Source organism: Andrographis paniculata, unplaced genomic scaffold (assembly GCF_009805555.1).
Source record: "Andrographis paniculata isolate CXL003 unplaced genomic scaffold, ASM980555v1 Contig53END, whole genome shotgun sequence".
Taxonomy (NCBI): domain Eukaryota; kingdom Viridiplantae; phylum Streptophyta; class Magnoliopsida; order Lamiales; family Acanthaceae; genus Andrographis; species Andrographis paniculata.
In genome coordinates this window covers 1,347,154-1,370,353 of record NW_026137588.1, presented here as the reverse complement: position 1 = coordinate 1,370,353, position 23,200 = coordinate 1,347,154, and the positions used below count along the sequence as shown (strand labels likewise).

At 32.2% G+C, this 23,200-nt stretch overlaps 3 protein-coding genes across 6 annotated transcripts; 1 reads left to right on the top strand and 2 right to left on the bottom strand.

Moving 5' to 3' along the window:
* Positions 1-2,269: 2,269 nt before the first annotated feature.
* On the bottom strand, positions 2,270-8,279 carry LOC127255182 (calmodulin-binding protein 60 A-like). 3 transcript variants are annotated; one of them, XM_051280575.1, is made up of 8 exons: positions 7,194-8,279; positions 6,378-6,456; positions 5,968-6,020; positions 5,391-5,881; positions 5,072-5,232; positions 4,114-4,311; positions 3,289-3,858; positions 2,270-2,883 (listed from the first exon to the last, which is right to left on the bottom strand). In XM_051280575.1, exons 1-7 carry the CDS (start codon positions 7,271-7,273, stop codon positions 3,319-3,321), a joined length of 1,602 nt encoding a protein of 533 aa, XP_051136532.1. In that variant the 5' UTR covers positions 7,274-8,279; the 3' UTR covers positions 2,270-2,883; positions 3,289-3,318. The 3 variants fall into 3 exon arrangements, with proteins under 3 accessions (XP_051136532.1, XP_051136531.1, XP_051136533.1); XM_051280574.1 differs by having other exon boundaries at positions 2,270-2,857; XM_051280576.1 differs by lacking the exon at positions 2,270-2,883 and having other exon boundaries at positions 2,997-3,843; positions 7,194-8,265.
* A 1,955-nt stretch (positions 8,280-10,234) lies between these two features.
* Positions 10,235-12,637, bottom strand: LOC127255183 (uncharacterized). 2 transcript variants are annotated; one of them, XM_051280577.1, is made up of 7 exons: positions 12,342-12,637; positions 12,066-12,258; positions 11,875-11,984; positions 11,700-11,778; positions 11,013-11,080; positions 10,792-10,858; positions 10,235-10,382 (listed from the first exon to the last, which is right to left on the bottom strand). In XM_051280577.1, the coding sequence occupies exons 1-7, from the start codon at positions 12,585-12,587 to the stop codon at positions 10,270-10,272; spliced, it is 876 nt and encodes a 291-aa protein (XP_051136534.1). In that variant the 5' UTR covers positions 12,588-12,637; the 3' UTR covers positions 10,235-10,269. The 2 variants fall into 2 exon arrangements, 1 of the variants encoding a protein (XP_051136534.1); XR_007839582.1 differs by having other exon boundaries at positions 10,301-10,382; positions 10,792-10,875.
* Positions 12,638-20,659: 8,022 nt separating this feature from the next.
* Positions 20,660-22,383, top strand: LOC127255356 (U-box domain-containing protein 38-like). Its single transcript, XM_051280857.1, has one exon. The coding sequence runs from the start codon at positions 20,777-20,779 to the stop codon at positions 22,253-22,255; it is 1,479 nt and encodes a 492-aa protein (XP_051136814.1). The 5' UTR covers positions 20,660-20,776; the 3' UTR covers positions 22,256-22,383.
* The last annotated feature ends 817 nt before the right edge of the window (positions 22,384-23,200 follow it).

Below are 23,200 nucleotides of genomic sequence, written 5' to 3'. Positions count from 1 at the left end.
TAGTAAAAATGTTAGAAGTTGAATAGTTGTATGATGTGATATAAATAGGTGTTGATGTGATGTTTTGAATGTAAAATTGATTTTTAGTGTAATATAAAAAATAAAAAATAGGTGTTTGATTTGATGTTTTTAGAGGGAAAAAATTAGAATGAATAGTGTATTTAAAATTTAATCCTTCAAACAACTCGTTCAATAGCGGTTGCGGATTCCCACATTATAAAAAAAAGAATGAAATATAAAGGCGTCCCTTAAGGGTTCCCACATAAGGTAATAGGTTCAAATCCTCAACGCCTCCAAATCTCACCTGTCATACATGGTTCGTCTTGTACTTATTTTCTCACGTCATTAAAATATATATATAAAGGCACTACTAATTACCTCCTTGCTTGCTCTTTCCGAGTTTGTATCATCAATTCATTTTCTTTTGTCTCTTTTGGATTCATTTTCCTCTATTATAGTTCATCTATCGTTGTGCGACGAATCGCGTGCCATCAAGTTGTAGTAAGATTCCTAGTCATTAAGGCCTGAGACTCTTCATGTTATTTGATTTTACGTTGCCATTGATTATTTACATTTTTACTGGCCTTTGCATTCTTAAGGTCTCTACCTGAGACATCTACATTTATGCATACAACCGTATCATAGGTGTCAATTTGAGTTATTGGTGAGTGGACATCAACAGATCTCTACACTGGATGTGGTTTCTCACCGAAATCATTTAAGCAGTTATTTGACCGCTCATTCGGTCGGGCTCTTCTTCCGATTGATGAACTCTGTCTACGTTGGTCGATCTTTTAAGATATGCCAACAAGCCTTACATTTGAGCTATGTTTTATACTTTTCCGTATATGTTGCATGACAATATGGTTCATAAATAATGACGATTGTCACTGTTATTAAGAAAAACAAAAAATATTTAACTTATAAATGCAATAACTCCAATAGGTTAAAATGAATTTACAAAATCAGTCTCTAGTCGCTTCAATATTGTGATTGTGTTTAAACTCTTATGATTTACTTCTTGCTGTACTGTGATCTTATCTCTATTCACCTATTCTTATATATACCAACAATTATTTTCTTCTTAAATTTCCTTACCCCGTGATTCATTTTTATTAGCACGCCAAAATTCTTGTATACACGCCCCTGCCATAGTCATTTCTCTACATCCTCGTCAACATTTCAATTCTTACTTGCACGTTACATATTTCTTAGGGCATGATTGCTTTGTGAAGGGGTTTCACCATGAAACAACAACAATTCGCATGAAAGGATATTGTACTGGCACGTGAGAATTGGATATCATAATAAAGGCACCTGACACGATACTCCAAAAAGTATAAAATTCCATACTTTTTGGTAAAACATTGGATTGTTTTATTGCGGATAGTACTCTCTCCGTCTCAAACACCGTGCAACATTTGTGTTTGACACGGAAATTTAGGTAGGGAGTATTAAGTATGATAATTTGAAATAATTTGGATATTAAGTGATGTGATTGGAGAGATAAATGATTATTTGTTTTTTTTTTATTTGAGTGATGTGATGAGATAAAGTGAAGTGTATATTAATACATGTATAAAAATATTATTAATTATTTCTAAATTTGGAAATGTTGCAGTGAGTTTGGAACAAATAAAAAAAAAATGTTGCAGGGTGTTTGGAACAGTCGACTGAAACTCATGTTATACCGGCCCCAGAAAGCACATTATTAATGAGGCCAAGTTTGAGCTACTTTGAGTGCACGGAGTTAGTTCTGAAATTTGAGATTTGTTTCAGACAACTCAACAAGTTCATGAAATCCATCCAAATTGATATTTTCGTCTCCTCAATCGGCCATTATTGGATAATCTAAAAATTGAAGTGAAATTTTGATTATAGAAAAAGATATTGCGATCAACAAGATTACGAAATAAACAATAATGAACTATTTTCACATTGCCAAATAAATATGAAATACAAATATCACACTTGGAAATAATAAGTATACTAAAATATTGTAGATCCATATAAATATACAAAGACAAGATGTGGAAGGAGACTAACAACAATATAAAAAGAACTATTATACAACATAATGAAAGCAACTAAGCTAAGATCCAAACAATTAGCCAAAACATTGTCATTAATTCCCTCAATCTTGTTATCACATCGAAAAATCCAAAACCTTCTCCAAAATAACAATACCAACACAATAAAATGTGGATCGATACTTTCCAAATTATAATCCCACACCAAACTAAAATTCACACCCAAAAACCCCAAATCAAGAAATTAAACCTAAAATCAATAATCAAACAATTGTTTATTACACAAACAAACATAGGAAGAATCATAATCACACAATTCCACAAACACCTTCATTTACAACCTGTCAAGATTATCCACAAGTATCTCCAAAAAAAAGACTTCTCCAAGAATTTCTTCGCAAACAAACATACAAATTAACGCACTGAGGTGACTCTAAATTGAAAAAACTCAAACAATCCACACAAGAAATGGCCTCAAAAGTAAATCCAAAACCAAAACTGAAGAGCAGACGTCATTAAAGGAGCATCGAGCAAGAAGAAATTCATAAAAATTACCCAGCATATCTCAACGCTAAAACATCAACCAATGAAATTCAAAAAAATTGTCCAGCAGCTCACTTCTATAAAACATCAACCAACGAAATTGTTGAGTAGTACCAATCAAAGGCCATCTAGATAAAATAAAAAACGTACCTCTGTGGAAAATCAAGGATTCAAGAAACGTCTTCCAAGTTTTTGTGGAAGAAGAGAAGAGACATCTGTCGATAGGACCTCTAACGAAGCCAGAGCGATTTTGAATCGAAATTTGGGCTTCCATTTTAATCTTGCTGCACAATGTTTTTTCGAAAATGCACTGAGAATGAAATGAAGGAGGAAGCCTTATATTTTAAAGCTACTGTATTTGCTCTAACAGTCCAATGACAAGTTGAAAACATAACTAGCTAGTGAACCTAACAAAAAAAGAATAAATAACAAAGAAAGATCTATTGCAAAACTTGATTTATCATCCATTTTCTTCCATTCACACCATCTCAACCATCTATGCAAATCACACTCTCTCACATGGAGCTCTCTCTCTCTAAGAACAGGTTTTTTACAGCATCAGCAGCAACCCTTAGTTCAAATCCAGATTACTCTGTATTACGATGATGCTATATTATACATACACACCTATGCCTCTGTACATCGGCACAGCATTTACTCCTTTAAAAGATTAAGGCAAACTATCCCTAGTCGAGTAGAGAACACAAGTACTTACAGACAGGAGGAGAGGGATCTGTTTCCGGCTTTATTGACAGTATCTCGACATTTCTGCAAGCCGAGACTTCTTCGCCACAGCCACGATTCTTTTAATCGAGAACCACCATCTCAAAACACTAAGGAGAACATTCCATCCGCTTTGAGAACTTTGTATAGCACAGTCTGTATTGAAGTACTGCAGATGCTCGTTTGAACAGAATGCTCGATCCATGGCACTTGTGTCGCAAATTAGGTTCATGTCTGCTTGTCCTGGGTATGTCACAGGGTGATCGTATCTCATCTCCATTGGATTGATGGCTTTGAAGCACTCGTCAAAGCTGTTCAAGCCTCCGACAGAATACACCGAATCCATGTAATCTGGTGTGGAAGTGGATGAGCTGATCATGGAGTCGAAAGCATGATTTTGGCTGGAATCAGAAGGCAAGTTTGGTGATGACCGGACAATGGAGGATATGGTCGGTGAGATCAGCATGTTTACGGAGGTCTCGTCATCCAGTGGGATGATATTTGCCCGATCTGCGAATGCTGAGATTACCATCTGATGGGCGTCAGCCTGAAACGATGAAACCTTTACATAATGAAAATACACTCCGAAGCTACGCAAGAAAATACTTGTTAAATTATTTTACAAAAATCTAAAAAATTGCATTATTATTCATAATAAAAATAGGAAACCTATAAATAAGCATGACACATATACTCATAGACTCAAATAATAACAAACTAACCTAATACATAAAACTAAATCTAAAACAAATAAATATAATCTAAAATTAAATAACTAAAATAAACACTTGTAATGTAAAGGGAGAGCATAAACTACCTTTTCTGGTTCGGACAGCTTATTGGTAGGGATGAGGTGGCCGTTTGAGTAAATCCCGATCACTTGTCCCACAACATTGAAAACCACATTGCTTGTGTCCAAGGTGCGATATAAATACAGTTTCTTGTCGAGAGTGCAAGTCTGGGCATGCTCCATAGTCACATCCCACATCTTAGCAGACATTCCATTCCCAAGAATCTGCAAGATTTCCAGAATTTGAAGATGACAAACATCAACACGGCGAAGTGTTGCTTTACTAGAATATAGCGAATGACAGACACAAATTCAGGTGGTAGAAACATCGGCAATCTCATTTTAATGTGCCATATTATGGTTGTGTCGACATGTCTATTTTATGTGTGTTATATGCCTATTTTTGTAAACAACAAACTGAATAACACTGCTTATAAGAAATTTAATTCACTTAACTCATTTTAACATTATTCATTCATATTTCCGCCTCTGGTATTATGATTAGATGGGCCTAAGTTCGCCTGATTTGGTTGCAGTATTAGGAGATTTTTACGAACAAATGGATCATATTTAAACCACTACAACTATTTAAGAAGCATAACAAAACATCTGATTTTCAACCGAACCACATCTACAAGAAAGGGAGTCATGAATAATACTCCCTCCGTCCCAGATACCGTGTCTGCTACACTGTAGACACGGTATTTTAGGAGGGGTGTAATTAGTAGATAATTAAAAATGTATTAGTGAAAATAATTATCCTATAATATAAATAATTATAAATTAAGATTAAAATAACTAATTAGTTTAATTAAAATTTAAAAAAATAAAATTAAAAAATTTAAAATGAGATTAAAGTGTGTAATCATTTTCCAAAAACGGAAAGTGACATGGTATGTGGGACGGACAGAAACGACAACGTGGACATAGTATCTGGGACGGAGGGAGTACATAATAAATAATAACAGATTCAACCACATCTTACCTTTCTAAGCCTAGCAGGATCTAAGAAGAGCAGCAGCAGAAAATCCTTCACAGTCGTGATACTCTCATTCCTCAATCGTTTGTGAAAAGCTCCGTCTTTGCCAATTTTTTCCAGTCGCCATACTTCGTCAGAAAGGGCTGGAGGATGGTGCTTCTTATACACTGAAGGGAAAAAGAACCAAAATATAAAATCAATGCTATCCACATTATAACAGCAGCATTAGATGTCAATCTATTAGGTAAAATTAAGTATTGTCTGGATTAAAGTGGATGCAGCTTAAAGAAAGAGAAAGGCTAATGGAAATCGAAAAAGAACTCACACTCTCCACGGTGATCCCTAACGACAAAAGGCTCTGATATAGCCTCTCTTACTCTGATGCCATTAATATCGTCTGAAACTCTAGCCCCCAGCCTAAATTTACGGCTTCTTGTCCAGCTTGAATTATCTGTAAACAGAACCTCTCCAAAACAACCTGTCCCATCTTTAAGAGTCACAACGGCATCCCCAGTGAGGAGGGGCTTCTTGCCTGCCCGTTCCCTTACTATGTTATTTCCAAACTCTTCAGAAGTCCAATCGCTGTTCTCATTGCCATCAAAATCTCCTTCAAGAACCACAATCTCCACCTTCGCAGAGGATCCGGGACCATTGGAAGTAACTTCCTCACTAACCATGTCAACTAAGGCAACTTCTATACTGGTGCAACCTTCTGCTTCAATATGAGTTCCGGTAAACACTGGAAGAGAAATAGCATTCAAAAATCGCAGCTTTAAGTTCGTAGAATTGGAAGGGTGTGCATCCTTCCCAGCATTTCTGAAATGTTTTCATCATAAATATGAGTAGTAGTAATTTTAAGATGAAATGGCTGGGGAATCTTGTTGTGAATGTAGACTCCATACCGTTTCATACTGATTATGTATTTTTGTAATGCAGAATCAACTTCTTCTCTCACCTGTGATATCACATCAAAAGAAACTAGTGAACATCCTCAACCATATTTTTCACGGCTACAAACCTACCAAGAGGAAAAAATTAATCAAACACAAACAATTGGCCCATTCACCAAACATCAACAATTGCCAAAACAGATAATTGGAAACCCAAAGTTCCCCAATGCATGTATGTAAGTACACATAAGGTTTTGCTGGTAGAATTCCATTACGATGGTTTTGTTTGCAGTCATACGTATAACTTTGTTTTGACAGCTCAGTAAATGTCAGCTAAATTCCAAAGTGCTTACTTATGAATGAAAGGGGGAACAGTATACAGTACACACTTCCGAAACAAGTAGTAATGGCGAGGAACTTACAACTCGACGAATGAAAGGCTCCAGAATTGGCTCCATGAGATTTTGCAACCTGCACAGGTTCATTACATCGAGCACGACACTACAAATGGAAAGAGAAATGAATTAGTCCAACCATTAGTCTTTTGAACACACGTCTCCACTCTCTACTCACGTGAACTAGCATTCATGAAGCTCAAAACCAACCCTGCCCGTAATTTCCATACCTAGGACATTTCGAATCAAAACTCAACTAAAAAACCTCAAGCCATTCTATTAGGTCAACAATACCAATACAATCTCGTCACAAAACCAATCCATCAAAGTTCCTACTCAAACATTAGCTCAAGTAAAAAGTCAACACAAGAATTAATATTCCATAACGCCATGTACCTGGTTAAAACAACATTAATCGCTAAAATGAACCATAAAATTATCGTAAACAAAAAAAGAATTTGATATAATGAAGCCAAAAATTTCATAGCAGCAAGTAATCAGTGCAAACAATAGTTTGTATCATTTCCAAAAGCGGCATGGATGTCGAATTGACACCCCTACCAAGGATCATGCCAGAATGCAGCTCTAATGATTTCAACAATGGCAGTGATGCTGCAAGAAACGTCTTCAACATAGTAGTTTCGAAAATAACATGAATCTTTGCACAAACAACCTCAATTAAGGTTGAGGGACTATATAGCCACAATTATACAGTGAGTTTACAATTTCTTTCTTTCGACAAACTTCTTAACAAAAGGGTTCAAACTTTCAAAGCACAAACTCTATCATACACTTAAACACCAACAAAAATTGAATGAATATCAACAAAGCCCTCATTCTCACCTTTTGAACGACGGAGTCTTCCTGGGACGCCTCTCATCGGAAGAAGGGCCCTCGTCGCGTTGCTGCCGTTTCTGCGACATCCTCCGACTATTCTTCCTTTAAGAAAATTCGCGAAAGAGAGAATCACAGGGGCAACGACCAGAGCAGCGGCGGTTTCTTCGGGAAGCAGGAAAACCAACATGCGGCGGTATGTCAGTCGTCTCGTCTGATGGAATAATTTTTGAAAAACTAATCAATTAATTGCTAACGGACAAAACCAAGCATAATCAATGGCTGACAGGATTGAATACATCAAACCCTAAGGGTGCAAAACGATAGAAACGGCGAAATTCAAACCGGCAATCCCTTTCGGTGGTGTTTCAGCATCATCCAAATCCGACGCTAATAACTGAAAACGTTTTTTACCTTATGAGTATGGACTTGGCTTTGCTCAATCTCAATATTATAGGACGATTGGTCGGTAGGGGGTGCTTTTCATGGATGGTCGGCGGAGGAGGCGCGGTGAGACTGGCCTGCCATGCCATTGCCGCCATGGCGAGGGCGAGGGCGAGAAATCCGTGGGGTTAGGGAAGGGCAGTGGGGTCCGCAAAACCGCGTGGAGACGGTCCACTAGAAGCGCGTGAAATCTAGAATGATGTCTCGGCGACTCCATGGAGCACAGCTCCTGGAAGGATTCTCACCCTCACCGTCACCATGACAACAAGCACGACGACCGCCGGCGTCACCCATTTCTGACTCTGAATCTGAATCGCCGGGGAGTGGGAGAGTTTGTTCCGGGGAATGGTTGAGTCAAGATTTCAAGAAAAACAGATTACAGAGATTAGAGATAGAGAGTAGTGTATGTCTGGTCTGGAGAGGCTTGGAACATTCCAACAATGCAAAACTACTACTCCTGCCATGATGGTGAGTACAGAAGAGAAGAGAAGATACGGAGAACCTTCGGACAGAGAAACATATATAAAAATATATTATATATATCGACCAAGGACATCGTCGTGTTCTTCGTCTCTCCCTTCGATTTTTGAACTACTTGTTTGGTTCACTTTGCATTTGTTTTGTGTTTTAAGTTTGACATGTAGAAAATTTGTACTTTTTTGTGTTGTGTTTTATGTTTAAATATGTTTCTTTACCCCAAAGTTTACTCTGTATTTTTTAAAAATAAATATATATATTTTTCTACAAAATATCATATCAAATATTATTTTAATATCAAAAGTTCAAACCAAAATTTTTCAAACTCAACTAAAAGAAACACACCTTAAAAAACTGTACCTTTTTCTTTTTTTACAATTTTATCCTTTTGCTATAAAATAATCTATTTATATATTTCATCCGTCCATTTATAATGTTTACATATTTTTATTTTGGGACATTCAATTATAAAGTTAATATTTCATTAAATACCTTAATTTTTTTCGCAAATACCCTTACTTTACATCACATCATTATTTTTACACAAAAAAATAAGGACAAAAATATCATTACACTACTTTTAACTACTCACTATAATTAAAATACTTTAATACTTTCATTAAACATTGTAAGTGAACGGAGAGAGTAAATATTTGTAATTTAAATAAAAAATAAAAAATATTTTAATATTTATTATTATTTTAATAAAATAAAAAATAAAACTAATTATTAATTTTTTTAAGTATATAAAAGTAGCGCTTTTTTATTCATTTTAAATATATTTAAATATATAGATCAATTTAATTAAATTTTTAACTTATTACTAATAATCCACTCAAAACTTTTTTTATATTTAAAACTTCTTATTTCTTATAAAATTAATTTTAAATTAATTATAATTATTTATTTATTTATTTGTATTACTCCATATAAAATTTGATAATCTATAAAATGATATATATTGGATACATTTTATTAAAATGTAATTCTAAAATATCAATAACACTACTATATAAAATAAAAAAAATAAAAAAAAAATATCGCCCAGTGTGACTTTTCCGTTCGGGCCTAATTTGCAGGATATTAAGTTCCGCCTGGAGTTTATCTGCACTTTCGGATAACTGCTGCCGATTCCCACGTCATTAAAAAAATAAAAATAATATCATAATTTATCATTAATAACTTATTAATCTACACGACCTAAAATATTACTCCTTCCATCCCGGATACCATGTCCATATTACCGTTTCTGTCCGTCTCATATACCATATCACTTTTTTTTTTTGAAAATTATTTTTACTAATATATTTTAAATTATCTACTAATTATACCCCTCTTAAAATATCAGGTATCCTAAAATATCAGGTATCTGGGACGGATGAAGTATGTTATAACCAAAGAGCTCATGTGGCAGGAAGGATGGAGTACTATATATTAGACTTTTTCTGTCACAAATAAATTGATACAAGTTTTTCTTTTGAATTTGTTCATTTAATTCACACCTTCTCTGTTTTTTAATTTTTTACTTTTTTAATAATTTTTCATTTAGGGTGTGTTCTTTCGGGGGATATCCCCAAATTTTTATTATTCATCCAATTTTTTCCCGCCAAAAACATCAAATCAAACATCTATTTTTTATTTTTTATATTATACTAAAAATCAATTTTTCATTCAAAATATCACATCAACACCTATTTATATCACATCATACAACTATTCCAATTCAAAAATTTTACTATTCAAATCTCAATTCAAAATCCAGACCCCCAAACGAACACACCCTTTAATAAAAACTTAGTAAATTATATATATATAAAAGGTTATGTGCTCTCAATGTTTTTATTAATCTACTATTTTCTTGTAAATCTTTACCATGAAGTCGTTCGATTATGGGAAAAAGTATTCAGAAAACTGGCAACAACAATTTTACCAAAACGAAGGACAAATTCATGTTTTCTTACAAAACCTCAGAGCAAGGATTTACCCTGATTTCAATTCCAAGTTTTAGTAATTCTTTCTTATGAGGCTTCGCCCTCACTGCCATGCCACATCCCCAAAATTTACGATGTAATCATGCATGGAACAAGATAATCGGGAGAAGGATAAAGGGCAATCAATACCTCTATATACTGAAGCTCGAAGGCATGGCGGTAGAGCATCATTCTTACAGTGGTAGCTTCAATGGAGTACCGGGAGCACGAGGATATTTTCTTGGGGTCGGACCCTCTTTTAGGCATACAATCGCTGTTCTCTGCCCGTATTTGCTATGTGATTCCACTGAATTAAAGTAAGACATAATATATTAGCAACGTATCCACGTTCAAAAAATACGCATCAAGTGTTAATTTAGAAAGGGCGCACGCTGTTCTCGACTCGCGCCCCACAAAATGAAGAAACTAAGAGTATGATTATGGTGCAGAAACTGTGACATAATCTCAGATTCTTAGCATTAGCCGATATGGAAATCATGGAATGATAGGAACTGTGTATTAAATTAAATTAAATGGTTGTATAGCCATAAGAACAATAGTACAGATGAACCTCTCAGATGGAGTAGAAAATGCAAATTTCTCTTCTCAACACTAAAGCTCAATTGAAGATGCAATAAATAAACAAATAAACCGGTTCCTGACTTCCGAGTGAGTGACTGTGACTTATAAATCAATATCGGATAGAAAATGCATACCGGAACATGTTTGCAAGATAGAACCCCCCATCAAACGAATAGCTCTTTCAGCTTTTGTCACTTCCTCCTGCAAAGATGTTTAAACTGGGGTCGTGTGTAGATATAACTGATTAAAGTTACAGGCAGCCACGAAGAAAATGGAACAAATGAATTGAACATTTCATGCAATAAGTCGGCACTAAGATAAATGATTTGAACAGTTTTGATTCAAAGTAACATACCTGAGGATCATGACCTTTCGCAGCCACAAGCAAACCACCAACACGGACTAGAGGAAGGCAGTATTCAGCTTCATGCCAAAGGAAACAAATTGCCCGACGATTCAAACACCACTCATATAAAGACAAATGGTTTTATATTTGTTTTAACTATATTAGTCTCCCCAAAAATTGAAATATATTGAACAGACAGACAATCCTTCAGAAACAGCAAGTTATTCTCAGACACAACACAAACACACATCCAAATTTCAATAAATAGTCAAATTTGTGAAACAGTACAACATATTACTTTTAAGTTAGCATTGCACTACAGATTAAAATCAGTCCCATTATGCATGACATTATTTGTGAAGGACATAACTTTTTATGTATCAAGTAACTTAACTACAAACATATTTCAAGTTAGTCTTTTTAGCAGTTAATCAAAGTCCGCACATTTAAAACAAACAAATGTTCACTAGTGTTTTCGACAACTCTTTTGCACTATTTATCGATTTTTTCTCTTAAAGATCATCCAATCCAACTAATATTTTTCACTTATTTTCTATTCGAAACATCACTAATAATACACATTTCCCATTTAAAATATCACATCTTACATTAATTTTTCATTTGAACATTATACTATTTCCAAAACGCTAAAATCCTTCCAAAACTAAACTAAACAATTACTATACAGAAACTTACCAAGAACTCTCATTTCTGCAACGGCTCTAGCAACTGCAATGTCAAAAGACTCTCTGAATTTAAGATTTTGTCCAAGATTCTGCCCTACATAAATATCCAGATCAATTGACCTAACATCATCACGGATAATGTTTGAAATTGATGTGGAAGATAGATGCTTATGCACTATAATCACCTCAGCTCGATCTCGAACAATTCGCACATTGTGCAAGCCAATGAGGCTAACAGCATGCTCCAAGAAGACGCAACGCTTATTCATGGACTCAAGCAGTGTAACGTTCCAACCTAAGCAACAAAACAATACCTAAGATACGTAACCTACAAACAAACCAAAAACCCTAAAAGTTTAAAGACGATGTTCATTACCAGGGCAGGCGATGGCGAGAATCAATCCAGGAAGACCTGCTCCACTTCCAACATCGACGACATTCAAATTCTCAACAGAATTTCCACAGCGCGACAGGTATGAATCGCGAAGGGGATTCACAATCGCTAATGAGTCCTCCACATGCCTTTCCATCACCTCATTCTCCTCTTTCACGGCCGTGAGGTTCATTTTCTGCACAAACCAAAATTTAACAATTAAAATTAAGCAGAAGTAACCAAAGAACAAAAAATCGAAAAAAATTACATGTTCAAAACCTTGTTCCATTGGAGTAGCGTGTCGATATAAAGCCGAAGTTGATTTTTCTGCTCGGAGGACAAATCCCTCAAATGGAGGCTTCCGGCGGCGGGGGCGGTGGCTGAGACCGAGAAGCTGATCCTCCTGGCGGAAAGAATGTTGAAACTGAGGAATGAATGTTGACGAGCGGGAAGGCGTTTGAACAAGGTTCCGGGGAAAACAGGTGACGGAAAAGCTCGGGCTACGCCGGCGATGAAAATCAACATATCTTTAGAGTTAACAAAACCCGACAAGGGTAGACTGGTTTCTATTTAGTTATTAATGATTTGTTTTTATTGATAACATACTCCCCTTTCTATAATAAAGGAATGTAAAATACTATTTCATTGAAAAACTTGTGATTTACGTTTTGTATAATTTTTTAATATTAATATTATATTGAATTACACCGAAAAAAAAAAAAAAAAACATTTGTTACTATTATACCCTCTTCTTTTTGTTCATTAAAATTATCATAATTTGGTCAAACAAGAAGATTAAAAAAAATAAATATTTTATTAAAAAAATAATAGATAATTGAAGATATTTTTGGAAATTTAATTAGAAATTAAAGTAAATGAAGATATAATGTGATAAAATTGTTGGTGTTTGAAAAATGAAAAGAAAGAAAAAAAGAAATAAATAAATAGAAATCGCCCTGTTGTGAAGAACAAATAAACAATCACCTCCAGCATTTATTCTCATTTATTGTTCAATTGAGAATGGATTGGATGAGATAATGGTTTGGAATTTGGCTTTGACTTGAGCTTGGAATTGGGTATATATATTTATATATCTATAGGTTCAACTTATGAGTAGCACATTTTTTTAAACACCTTTTAAAATAAATAATACTCCCTCCGTCCCAAATACCATGTCTGTTACACTGTAGACAAGATATTTTAGGGGATGTAATTAGTAGATAATTAAGAATATATTAGTGAAAATAATTATCTTATAATATAAATAATTATAAATTAAGATTAAAATAACTAATTAGTTTAATTAAAATTATAAAAAATTTAAAATTTAAAATGAGATTAAAGTGTGTAATCATTTTTCAAAAAAGAAAAGTGACATGGTATGTGGACGGACAAAAACGGCAACGTGGACATGGTATCTTGGACGGAGGGAGTAATATCAATATAATTCAAATGTATCATTTTTTTTTATTCCAATATATTTATATTCACTGAATGTATTCTTTCAAAAAAAATGCCTAATAACATTTTCCTTCTCCAAACATTTAATTAAACAACTGTTTTTTTTATATTGTATTAAAAATTAATTTTACATTTAAAATATTACATTATATAGTTATTCTAATTCAAAATTTTTATATTTAAATCACAAACTCTCAAACAGACAAGCTCATCAATTTTAGTCGCGTTATAAATAATTTTAATCAATTTTGGTCAACCATTCAAAAATTAATGAAAATTGCTAACAAGACAGTTGGCCTGAACACAACACGGTCGAACCAGACTTCAATACATAATTAAATAGAATCGTGTGACAACATGAGCATGTATAATTGTATACGATCATGTATTTTCCAGTCAGCTGCTATGTAAATCATATCACATTTACGTCAGTAATTTTTGTTAGTTTTGTAATGGTGAGAACAAAATTGATTAAATTGTTAAAAGTTGAACTATTGATAAATTTTTTATATTGTGACAAAAATAAATATATTTTACTTATATTCGGATTACTATTAATTTTTTCTCTTAAAAAAAAAAAAAAAAAAAAAAAAAAAAGAAGAGCAAATTGCATGATAGCCCTTATATTTTAAGTATAAATACACAAAATACTTTTAATGAGTGGAACTTTCATGTATTAAATTAAAATATCTTTGTTAATAATTTTATTTTATTTTTAATATATAAAATTTTATTTTATATTTTAACATTTTTTAAAGCAAAAGTAAAATATTTATTTAAAAAATAAAAATAAATTGCACGATAACTCTTGTATTTTTAGTATAAAATATTAAAAATACCTTATATTTTATTTACGGCGTGAAATTTCTATTTATTAAATCAAAGTATTCAAAGATGACGTTTAGCTATTTAGCTATAAAGACATATAGGTGATTTTAAGCAAATAAATATCTTAAATAATTTTATTTGAATAAAATAAATAAGTAATGTTCATTTCGTTCATTTTGAAAATTTATATTTATTTTTTCATATTGATTTTTAAATATTAATTATTATATCAAAACGTAGTACAAATTAAAAAAAAAATGACAAAAATATTTCTATTGTCTTATGATACTAATAAAAAGATATTTATACAAAAAATTATATAAATATAAGAATATTTTAATGTTAAATACAATAACGCAAAAGATAAATATAAATTTATTAAATGGACGGAGGGAATATCATTTATTTTATAATTTTTTTTTATAAAAATTAGGTAACACATCGTCTTAAAAATATACTACATTCGTCAGACTCTAAGGGCCACCTTTACTTTTTGCGTGTTGATATTTGAATATTAATTATTATATTCAACCGTAGTACAAATCAATAAAAATTAACAAAAATATTTATGTTAATATTTTATAATATTAATACAATCACATTTGTATAAAAAAAAAATACAAATATAATAATATTTTATATATTAAGTATAATGACGAAAAATGTAAATATAACCTAGAGGCGAGGCAGACGGAGGGAGTGTATATTATTAGATAAATAATTGATAAATTATTAATTTTTTATATTTAATATTTTGTGAGAATAAACAATATTTCCTCCGTCTTTTAACAATCTATCAATTTTTTTATTTTGATCGGTCCCAAAACAAAATATTTATTTTTTTAGTAACCCTAATATCTATCAACGGTTAAAATTACCCTTAAACTTACACTATATTACAAATATATCATTATAAAATTTTTACCTTTAAGAATATTTTACTCTTTTTATCTTTATTCCTATTATATCTCAATATAATACTAATATTTATAAAATTTTATACAAAACACAAACAAATAGATTGATATGAGACCGGATTATATAATAAAATTCAAATTGAAAACTCATAATAAAATAGTCTCTAAAATACCGCAACTTATGTGTTCCATCTTTATTTATTTAGTTTTAAAATGCATAGTATTTGGGAAAAGATTATTTTTTGTCCAAATATAATCAACATTTATCAATTTTGGTTTCAATATAAAAATTTTATCAATTTTGGTCTCAATATAACCAAAACTCATCATTTTTTGTCACAATATAAATTTTTTATCAATTTTAGTCTCAATATAATCAAAATTCATTATTTTTTGTCTCAATATAACTAAATGTCATCATTTTTTGTGTCAATATAATCAAACATTATCTTTTTTGGTCTCACACCGTCAACAAACCGACGAAAAATGTTGACGTGAAAAGAAATCAAACCTTATATTTATATTTGAAGAAATTGCACAATCGCGCAGTATTTTCCGTCGGTTTGTTGACGGTGGGACAAAAAAAATAAGGTTTGATTATATTGAGACAAAAAATGATGAGTTTTGGTTATATTATAACTAAAATTGATAAAATATTTATATTTGGATCAAAATTGATAAGTTTTGGTTATATTGGGACAAAAAATGATGAATTTTGGTTATATTGAGACCAAAATTGATAAAATTTTATATTAAGACCAAAATTAATAAATTTTAGTTATATTGGGACAAAAAAATCAATTTTTCCCTAGTATTTATATAACGCAAGATTTATTTTAAAAGCTCAAACAAATACCTGTTCCAGAAGATTTATATTCATATTTATTATTAAATCAGCACTAACAGTGTGAACGTGCACGTGTTCACACGTGACAACCATCCAAACAAACACCTGATTCGATCACGACGGCATCGGCTAAAAGTAAGATTAGCTTTGATAAGTTCAATATACATACATACATTAAAAATAATAGAATATGATTGCTTTTAAAAATTATAAGAAAATGACAATTCGGCCTCCACGGTCACTCACACGCGCAAAACACATAAATTAATAAAAATACCGTTATCACTTTATTATTATTATTATTATCACTTTTATTATTATTATTATTATTATTATTATTATTATTATTATTGTGGTTGTTGTTGTCGTTGTTTTTTTTTTAAAAAAAAATAAAATTATTTTTGGTCTTAATATAATAAAAATTTATTAATTTTGATTTCAATATAAAAATTTTATCAGTTCAATATAATCAAAATTCATCAATTTTGGTCTCAATATAAAAATCTTATTAATTTTGATCTCAATATAACAAAAATTCATCATTTTTTTCTCAATATAACCAAAACTCAATCATTTTTTATTCTAATATAATCAAAGCTTACCTTTTTTGGTCCCACCGTCAACAAACCGACGGAAAATGCTGCAAGATTGTGCAATTTCTTCAAATATATATATAATGTTTGATTTCTTTTCACGTCAGTATTTTCCGTCGGTTTGTTGACGGTGTGAGACCAAAAAAGATAAAGTTTGATTATACTTGGACCAAAAAGATAATGTTTGAATATATTGTGACAAAAAATAATGAGTTTTGGTTATATTGAGACTAAAATTGATAAAAAGTTTTATATTGGAACAAAAACTCATGAGTTTTGGTTATATTGGAATCAAAATTGTTAAGATTTTTATATTGAGACCAAAATTGATGAATTTTGGTTATATTGAGACCAAAAATAATTTTTTCATTATTTATTATTATTATTATTATTATTATTATTATTATTGTTTTTTTTTTAATTATGCACATTAAAAATAAAGTAAAAGAAAAAAAAATTGTTTATTTCTTAATAAAGCATTGAAAAATAAAAAGCTATAAATAAACCAATAAAAAGAAGAAATGGACCATTGATCGGTTTATGTTTGCATTTGAGTTTTTTATTTGAATTTTTTATTTAACTAGTATTTTAGTATAAGGTATGTTTATTTGTAATTGTTGATGCAATTTTTCAACAATAAAAAGTAAACTTCGAAAATAGAGATTATCTTCGAATTTGATAAAATAAGTGCTTGAGATTAAGAATCCCTAAGCACTGTATGATACCTAAGTAAAATAAGAAAAATAAAAACTACAAACTAAAATATAAATGGTGATCCCCAAAAGTAATTCACTTGAATTTGATATCGATTGAAAATGATTTTTTTAGGCCATGAACAGACCTATTTAAAACTCATGTCAACCGCCGCAACCAAGTCGTGCCTTCATATCCACTCGTCGGTTGTAACTTCCCTCCGTGCCCGACCTTATCACGTCCGACCTCCGTGCCCGACCTTGTCAGGTCCGACCTCCGTGTCCGACCTTATCTCGTCTGTCCTCAGTGCCCGATCTTGTCAGGTCCGACCTCATCACGATCTCCAAGTCTGACTTTATCTTGTCTGATCTATATGTCAGACCTCATCACGTCCGATCTCCAAGCCCAACTTTATCTTGTCTGATCCCTGTGCCCGACCTCGAAGTCACAGTTATCTCCCGAGGAAACCTTTTTCCTTAATAGCGCTCGGACTTATTCTTTGGACCTTATTTTTACGGTCCTACTATTGTTAATAGACCCATTATACTCTATACCAATCCTTAACCCGAATTAACAAGCCCATTTTCGAAAATCCTACACATTGATTTTTTCTTACTCAATAGTAATCTTTTGTAATTAATTTTTCTTTTGTAATTAATTTTACTATTTCAATATATTTTTATATAAAAATATCAAATCAAATATATATTTTTATTTATTTATTTATTTATTGTTTTAAACAATCTACAATATATATATTATATAATCTGTCATAAATATTTTACAATATTCAATAAATTATATTTATTCTCTAATAAATATTTAACACTTTATCTTATCGAATCATTTAAATAAAATATATATATATATATATACAATTCTCTTATATCAATCACCTAATTTTTAAATTGTGGTACGTAATACTATCCATTTAAATTTATGTGTCGAAAATTAAATATCGCATTATGTTTGAGACATGAGAGTATATTACATTAAAATTTTATTTTATATTCAAAGTATTACATTAATATATATTTATTACATATTAAACAATTACTTTAATTCAAAATTTTACTATTTAAAATTAAAATTTAAAATTAAAATCTAACGAGTAATCACATTTATAATATATTGTTAAAAACTAATATATTTTAATTGCAAAATATGGATTGATATATATATATATATATATTTTGAAATACCAACATAATATTCGAAATTAAGAATGTGATGGCGTGAATATTTGAAAAAAAAAAACATTATAATATTTTAAATAAAAATAAATATAACACATTTTATTTTATTTTATTAAAATAATATAACAAATAATACAAAAGTAATTTAAAAAATAAAAACCAACACGTGTGTTTGCATTTTCAATTTTTAGGGAAATAGTTTATATATTTTTTAAAGAATAGTCATTTAATAATTATAATTTTATTTATATGAAATGATATTTTAAATATGTTCAAGTTATATATTTCTATTTTAAATTGTCAAATTATAAAATAATTATTTTAAAAATACATTATTTTTTACAAATATCAGTATTTACCATTACATTATTATTTTTATATTAAAAAAAAGAGCAAAATTATATTTACATTATTTTTAATTATTTACTATAATTAAAATTATTGGTTTTTAAATGCTATGAAAGAAAAAAAATTTAGTATAGTTCGGACGAAAATAGTACAAAATATATAGTACAAAATATATAAATATTATTAGAATATAATTAAACATTATTCTATTTTAATTTTTTCAAATTATTTACCACATAATATTATATTTTTATAAAAATATATATATAAATTTTTATATAAATATATGTTCATTTGTATTTTTGAATAAATATGCTTTCTATGTGTTATATTGGAGAACCGTATTGAGAATAAATGAATAATAATACTTGTATTATATGATCCAAAATAATAAAAATAATCTCCCACCATAAAGATATCGAAAATTCTAAGAATATCTATGCAAAATAAAATATTAATATTTTAAATAAAAATAAAAATTTAAGATATTAATACCAACTCAATTGGGATCGACCCCCCTGCCAGAAGACTTTCAGGTCGGGCTGAGCCGACACGGATTTGTTTTTGGATATCCTCCAAAAAGGCCTCATTCTAGTGAAGTTCACTTGAGACTTATAAAGTGTGGAATTTTCTTCACAACTTCCGACGTGGGACTTGAGTTTGCCATTTCTTAAATAAGAATCTGATTAATTTTTTACATAAATTTTTTAATATTAGTACAATATTAGTATATAGCACGGAGTAAGAGAAAATGACAAAAGAATAATTTTATTAACATTGTATGATATAAAAATAATGATATATGTATAATGTATTTTAAATTGTAAAAATATTTTTAATATAAAATAAATAGTATAATTATTAAAAATATATATATACTTTATTATTTAACATATCAAAAAAAAATGAGAATTTGTTAACAAATAGAATCAATATTATTTTTTTAATGGCAAATAAAAAATAGAAAATAAAAGTATTTTCTATTTTTAATGAAAAAACAATTAATTTATTTTTTCTACGACAGTTGGTACATTTTAATATTTTAATTTATTTCATAACAATTGATCAACTCCCAATTCAATTAAATTTATAACATTTTATATATAAGACCTACTCGAAATGCTTTATTTTTAATTTTTTTGTAAATTAATTTAATTATTTTTTAATATTTTACACATAAAATACATTTAAAATTCCTTATTTCTATATTTTTAATAAATAAATATTTTTTATTAAACTAATTTATGTTAATTTTAAATAAATAAAAATATTATTTTATTCAATATATATTTTTAAAAATAATATTTAAAATATATTTTAAATTACCTTATATTCATTTATGCTTAATATCATTGGTTAAGCATAATAAAAAAAAAAAAAAAAAATCAAAATCAAAAGTAAAACACAATTAAAACCAACAAAACAGCCCAACCCATACCCGAACGAAATAAGTTGGCATCCTCGTCCCCTTAATAAATAAAGCCACCTCGGTATTCACCAAAAAGTAAGAATACATGCTTTACAGTGGGCGGGCCAGGACTGCAACTCCAAGAACAGAACAGCCACGTACCACAGAGAGAGGTGTACAGCATTGTAGATTGAACTGGCGTCCGTGATCCCGGATCTTCTAATCCAAAACAGTGCCAGTCACGAATCGAGCTGTTGTTTCGCGAACCGGCGTCTCTATCTATCGTATCTCCAGAAGAGACTCAGTCAGTCCACTTGGATTCTCTCTCTATTCAACCTTTACCTTCTCCCCTCCAATGGCACCCATTTCAGATTTCTCACCATTTTCTTCAACCCTAATCCCTCATCTTCCCATTTAACAAAAATGAGCGGAACCAGGAAGCTCCGGCGATGGAGATTCTCTTTTAACAGATCCGCCGCCGCCGTTAAGAGCAACCCCCCGCCGCCTGGTGAATTCCTCTGCCCCATCTCCAAATCCTTAATGTTCGACCCCGCCGTCGTCTCCTCCGGCCAGACTTTCGAGCGCGCGTGCGTCGACGTGTGCAGAGATTTAGGTTTCACGCCGACGCTCGCCGACGGTACGACGCCGGATTTTTCGACGGTGATACCTAATTTGGCGCTGAAGACGGCAATCCTCAACTGGTGCTCGAAGACCGGGTCGGATCCTCCGATCCCGCTCCCGCACTCGGAAATCGAATCCGTCATTAGGTCTTCGAAGGAAGCTTCCGGAAATGATGCGATTCGTAACGCCGGTGGAAAATTGACGACAGGCGTTGCGGGAATGGAAATTCCGGCGGAATTGAAGTCGAGGGAGGTTGATTACTCGTCTCCGAGCTCTGAAGAATCTGTGATTGCCAATACGACGCCGTTTTCGCGACCGTCCTGTTTGTCGTTCTCTTCCTCGCCTTCTACCTCGTCGGAATTCGTCCGCGACGAATCGCCGGTGAATTCTTCCGGCGAGGATGAGAATTTGGTGGCGAGGATGAAAAGTTTGGATGTTTATGATCAGGAGCAAAGCGTGATTGAATTGAGGAACTCCACGAGGACAGATTGCAGAGCTAGGTCGGCGCTTTGTACGGATAGGGTTTTGCTTGCTCTGAAGCGGTTGATGAATTCGCGCTACGCCGCCGTGCAGATTAACGCCGCGGCGGCGCTGGTGAATCTCTCGCTGGAGAAGGAGAACAAAATTAGGATCATGAGAGCCGGAATTGTTCCGTTTCTGATCGATATTCTGAAAAATGGTTTCGAGGAGTCGCGCGAACACGTCGCCGGTGCGATTTTCAGTCTCGCTCTGGAGGACGAGAACAAGACGGCGATCGGCGTGCTCGGAGCGCTTCCGCCGCTTCTGCACGAGCTCCGGTGCGGTACACGGCGGAGCCGCCAGGACGCGGCGCTGGCGCTGTACCACTTGACGCTCGTGCAGAGCAACAAGGTGAAGCTCGCGAAGCTCGGAGCCGCCGGAGTGTTGCTAGGGTTGCTAAAGGACGAGGATGTGGCGGCGCGTGTTGTGCTCGTTCTCTGCAACCTCGCGACCTCCGGCGAAGGCCGGGCGGCGCTGCTAGACTCCGACGCCGTGGGGTTGTTGGTCGGAGTTATGCGGAACTCGTCGGAGTCGACTCGGGAGAATTGTGTGGCTGCTTTGTATTCGCTTAGCTATGGAAGCTTGAGGTTCAAGAGTCTAGCAAAGGACGCCGGCGCGGCGGAGGCGCTGCAGGAGGTGGCGGCGGCGACGGGAAGCGAGCCGACGAGAGCGAGGGCTATGAAGATTTTGGAGCGGCTGAGGGTGGATGAGCGGCGGCGTGACTCGGCGGGGGAACTCACTGAGTTGCGACTTGCGAGTTAGGGCAAAGCGGAGAAGATTGTGATGTAAGTAAATTAAATTATAAAATGTCAATATTGGTTGCCGTTTGTATGTTCTTTTTATCATTTTGATGGTGTTTATTGTTAATTTTTAGGGCTTGATTTGGTTCATCTTTGCTGTTCTTATTTTATGGGAAATAATTAGTTAGATTTGGGATTTATTAGAGGGCTACTTTTTGAATTATTGAATATTAATTATCTGACTTGAAATGGCTTAAAAATAAATCTGGTTATATTGAAGAGAACGTGTTTAAATGTCAAAGCCGTTGTAGGATTCGACCGGAGAACTGACTAACTAATTTTAATGATAAACTACGCTCTCAATCTGATAGGTAGAGAATCAATTTGTTGTTGTTACAGGTAACAGCTTTATGGAGTAATATTCTTTTTTAGGCCCAAGATCACGTGATAGAAAAATTTCTTTCAATGCTCGATACTTGAAAATTAATTATATATATATATATATTTATATTAATTATATTATCTAATTATATTAACCGAAGATAATTAAATTTTGGGTGTTTGGATTTTGAGTCGAGAGAATAGTAAAAATTTTGAATTTGAATAGTTGTATGATGTGATTTAAATAGGTGTTGATGTGATGTTTTGAATGTAAAATTGATTTTTAGTATAATATAAAAAAATAAAAAATAGGTGTTTGATGAGAAAAAAATTGGATGAACAGTGAAAATCTAATCCAATCCCCTAAACAAACGCACTGAACTATAATTAAATTTTATGTATTTATTATTATTATTATTATTTTTTTCTTTTCTAATATGACGTGAGGAGGTAACTCGGTCGACTCCAACCCAACGCTATTAATGGCGACACCATATTTTGGCGTTGCTACAGTACAACGCCAATTTTAGTGTTAACTATAGAACGCCAAAATATGGCGTTGCTTTTCTTCTCTTTATTTTATTTT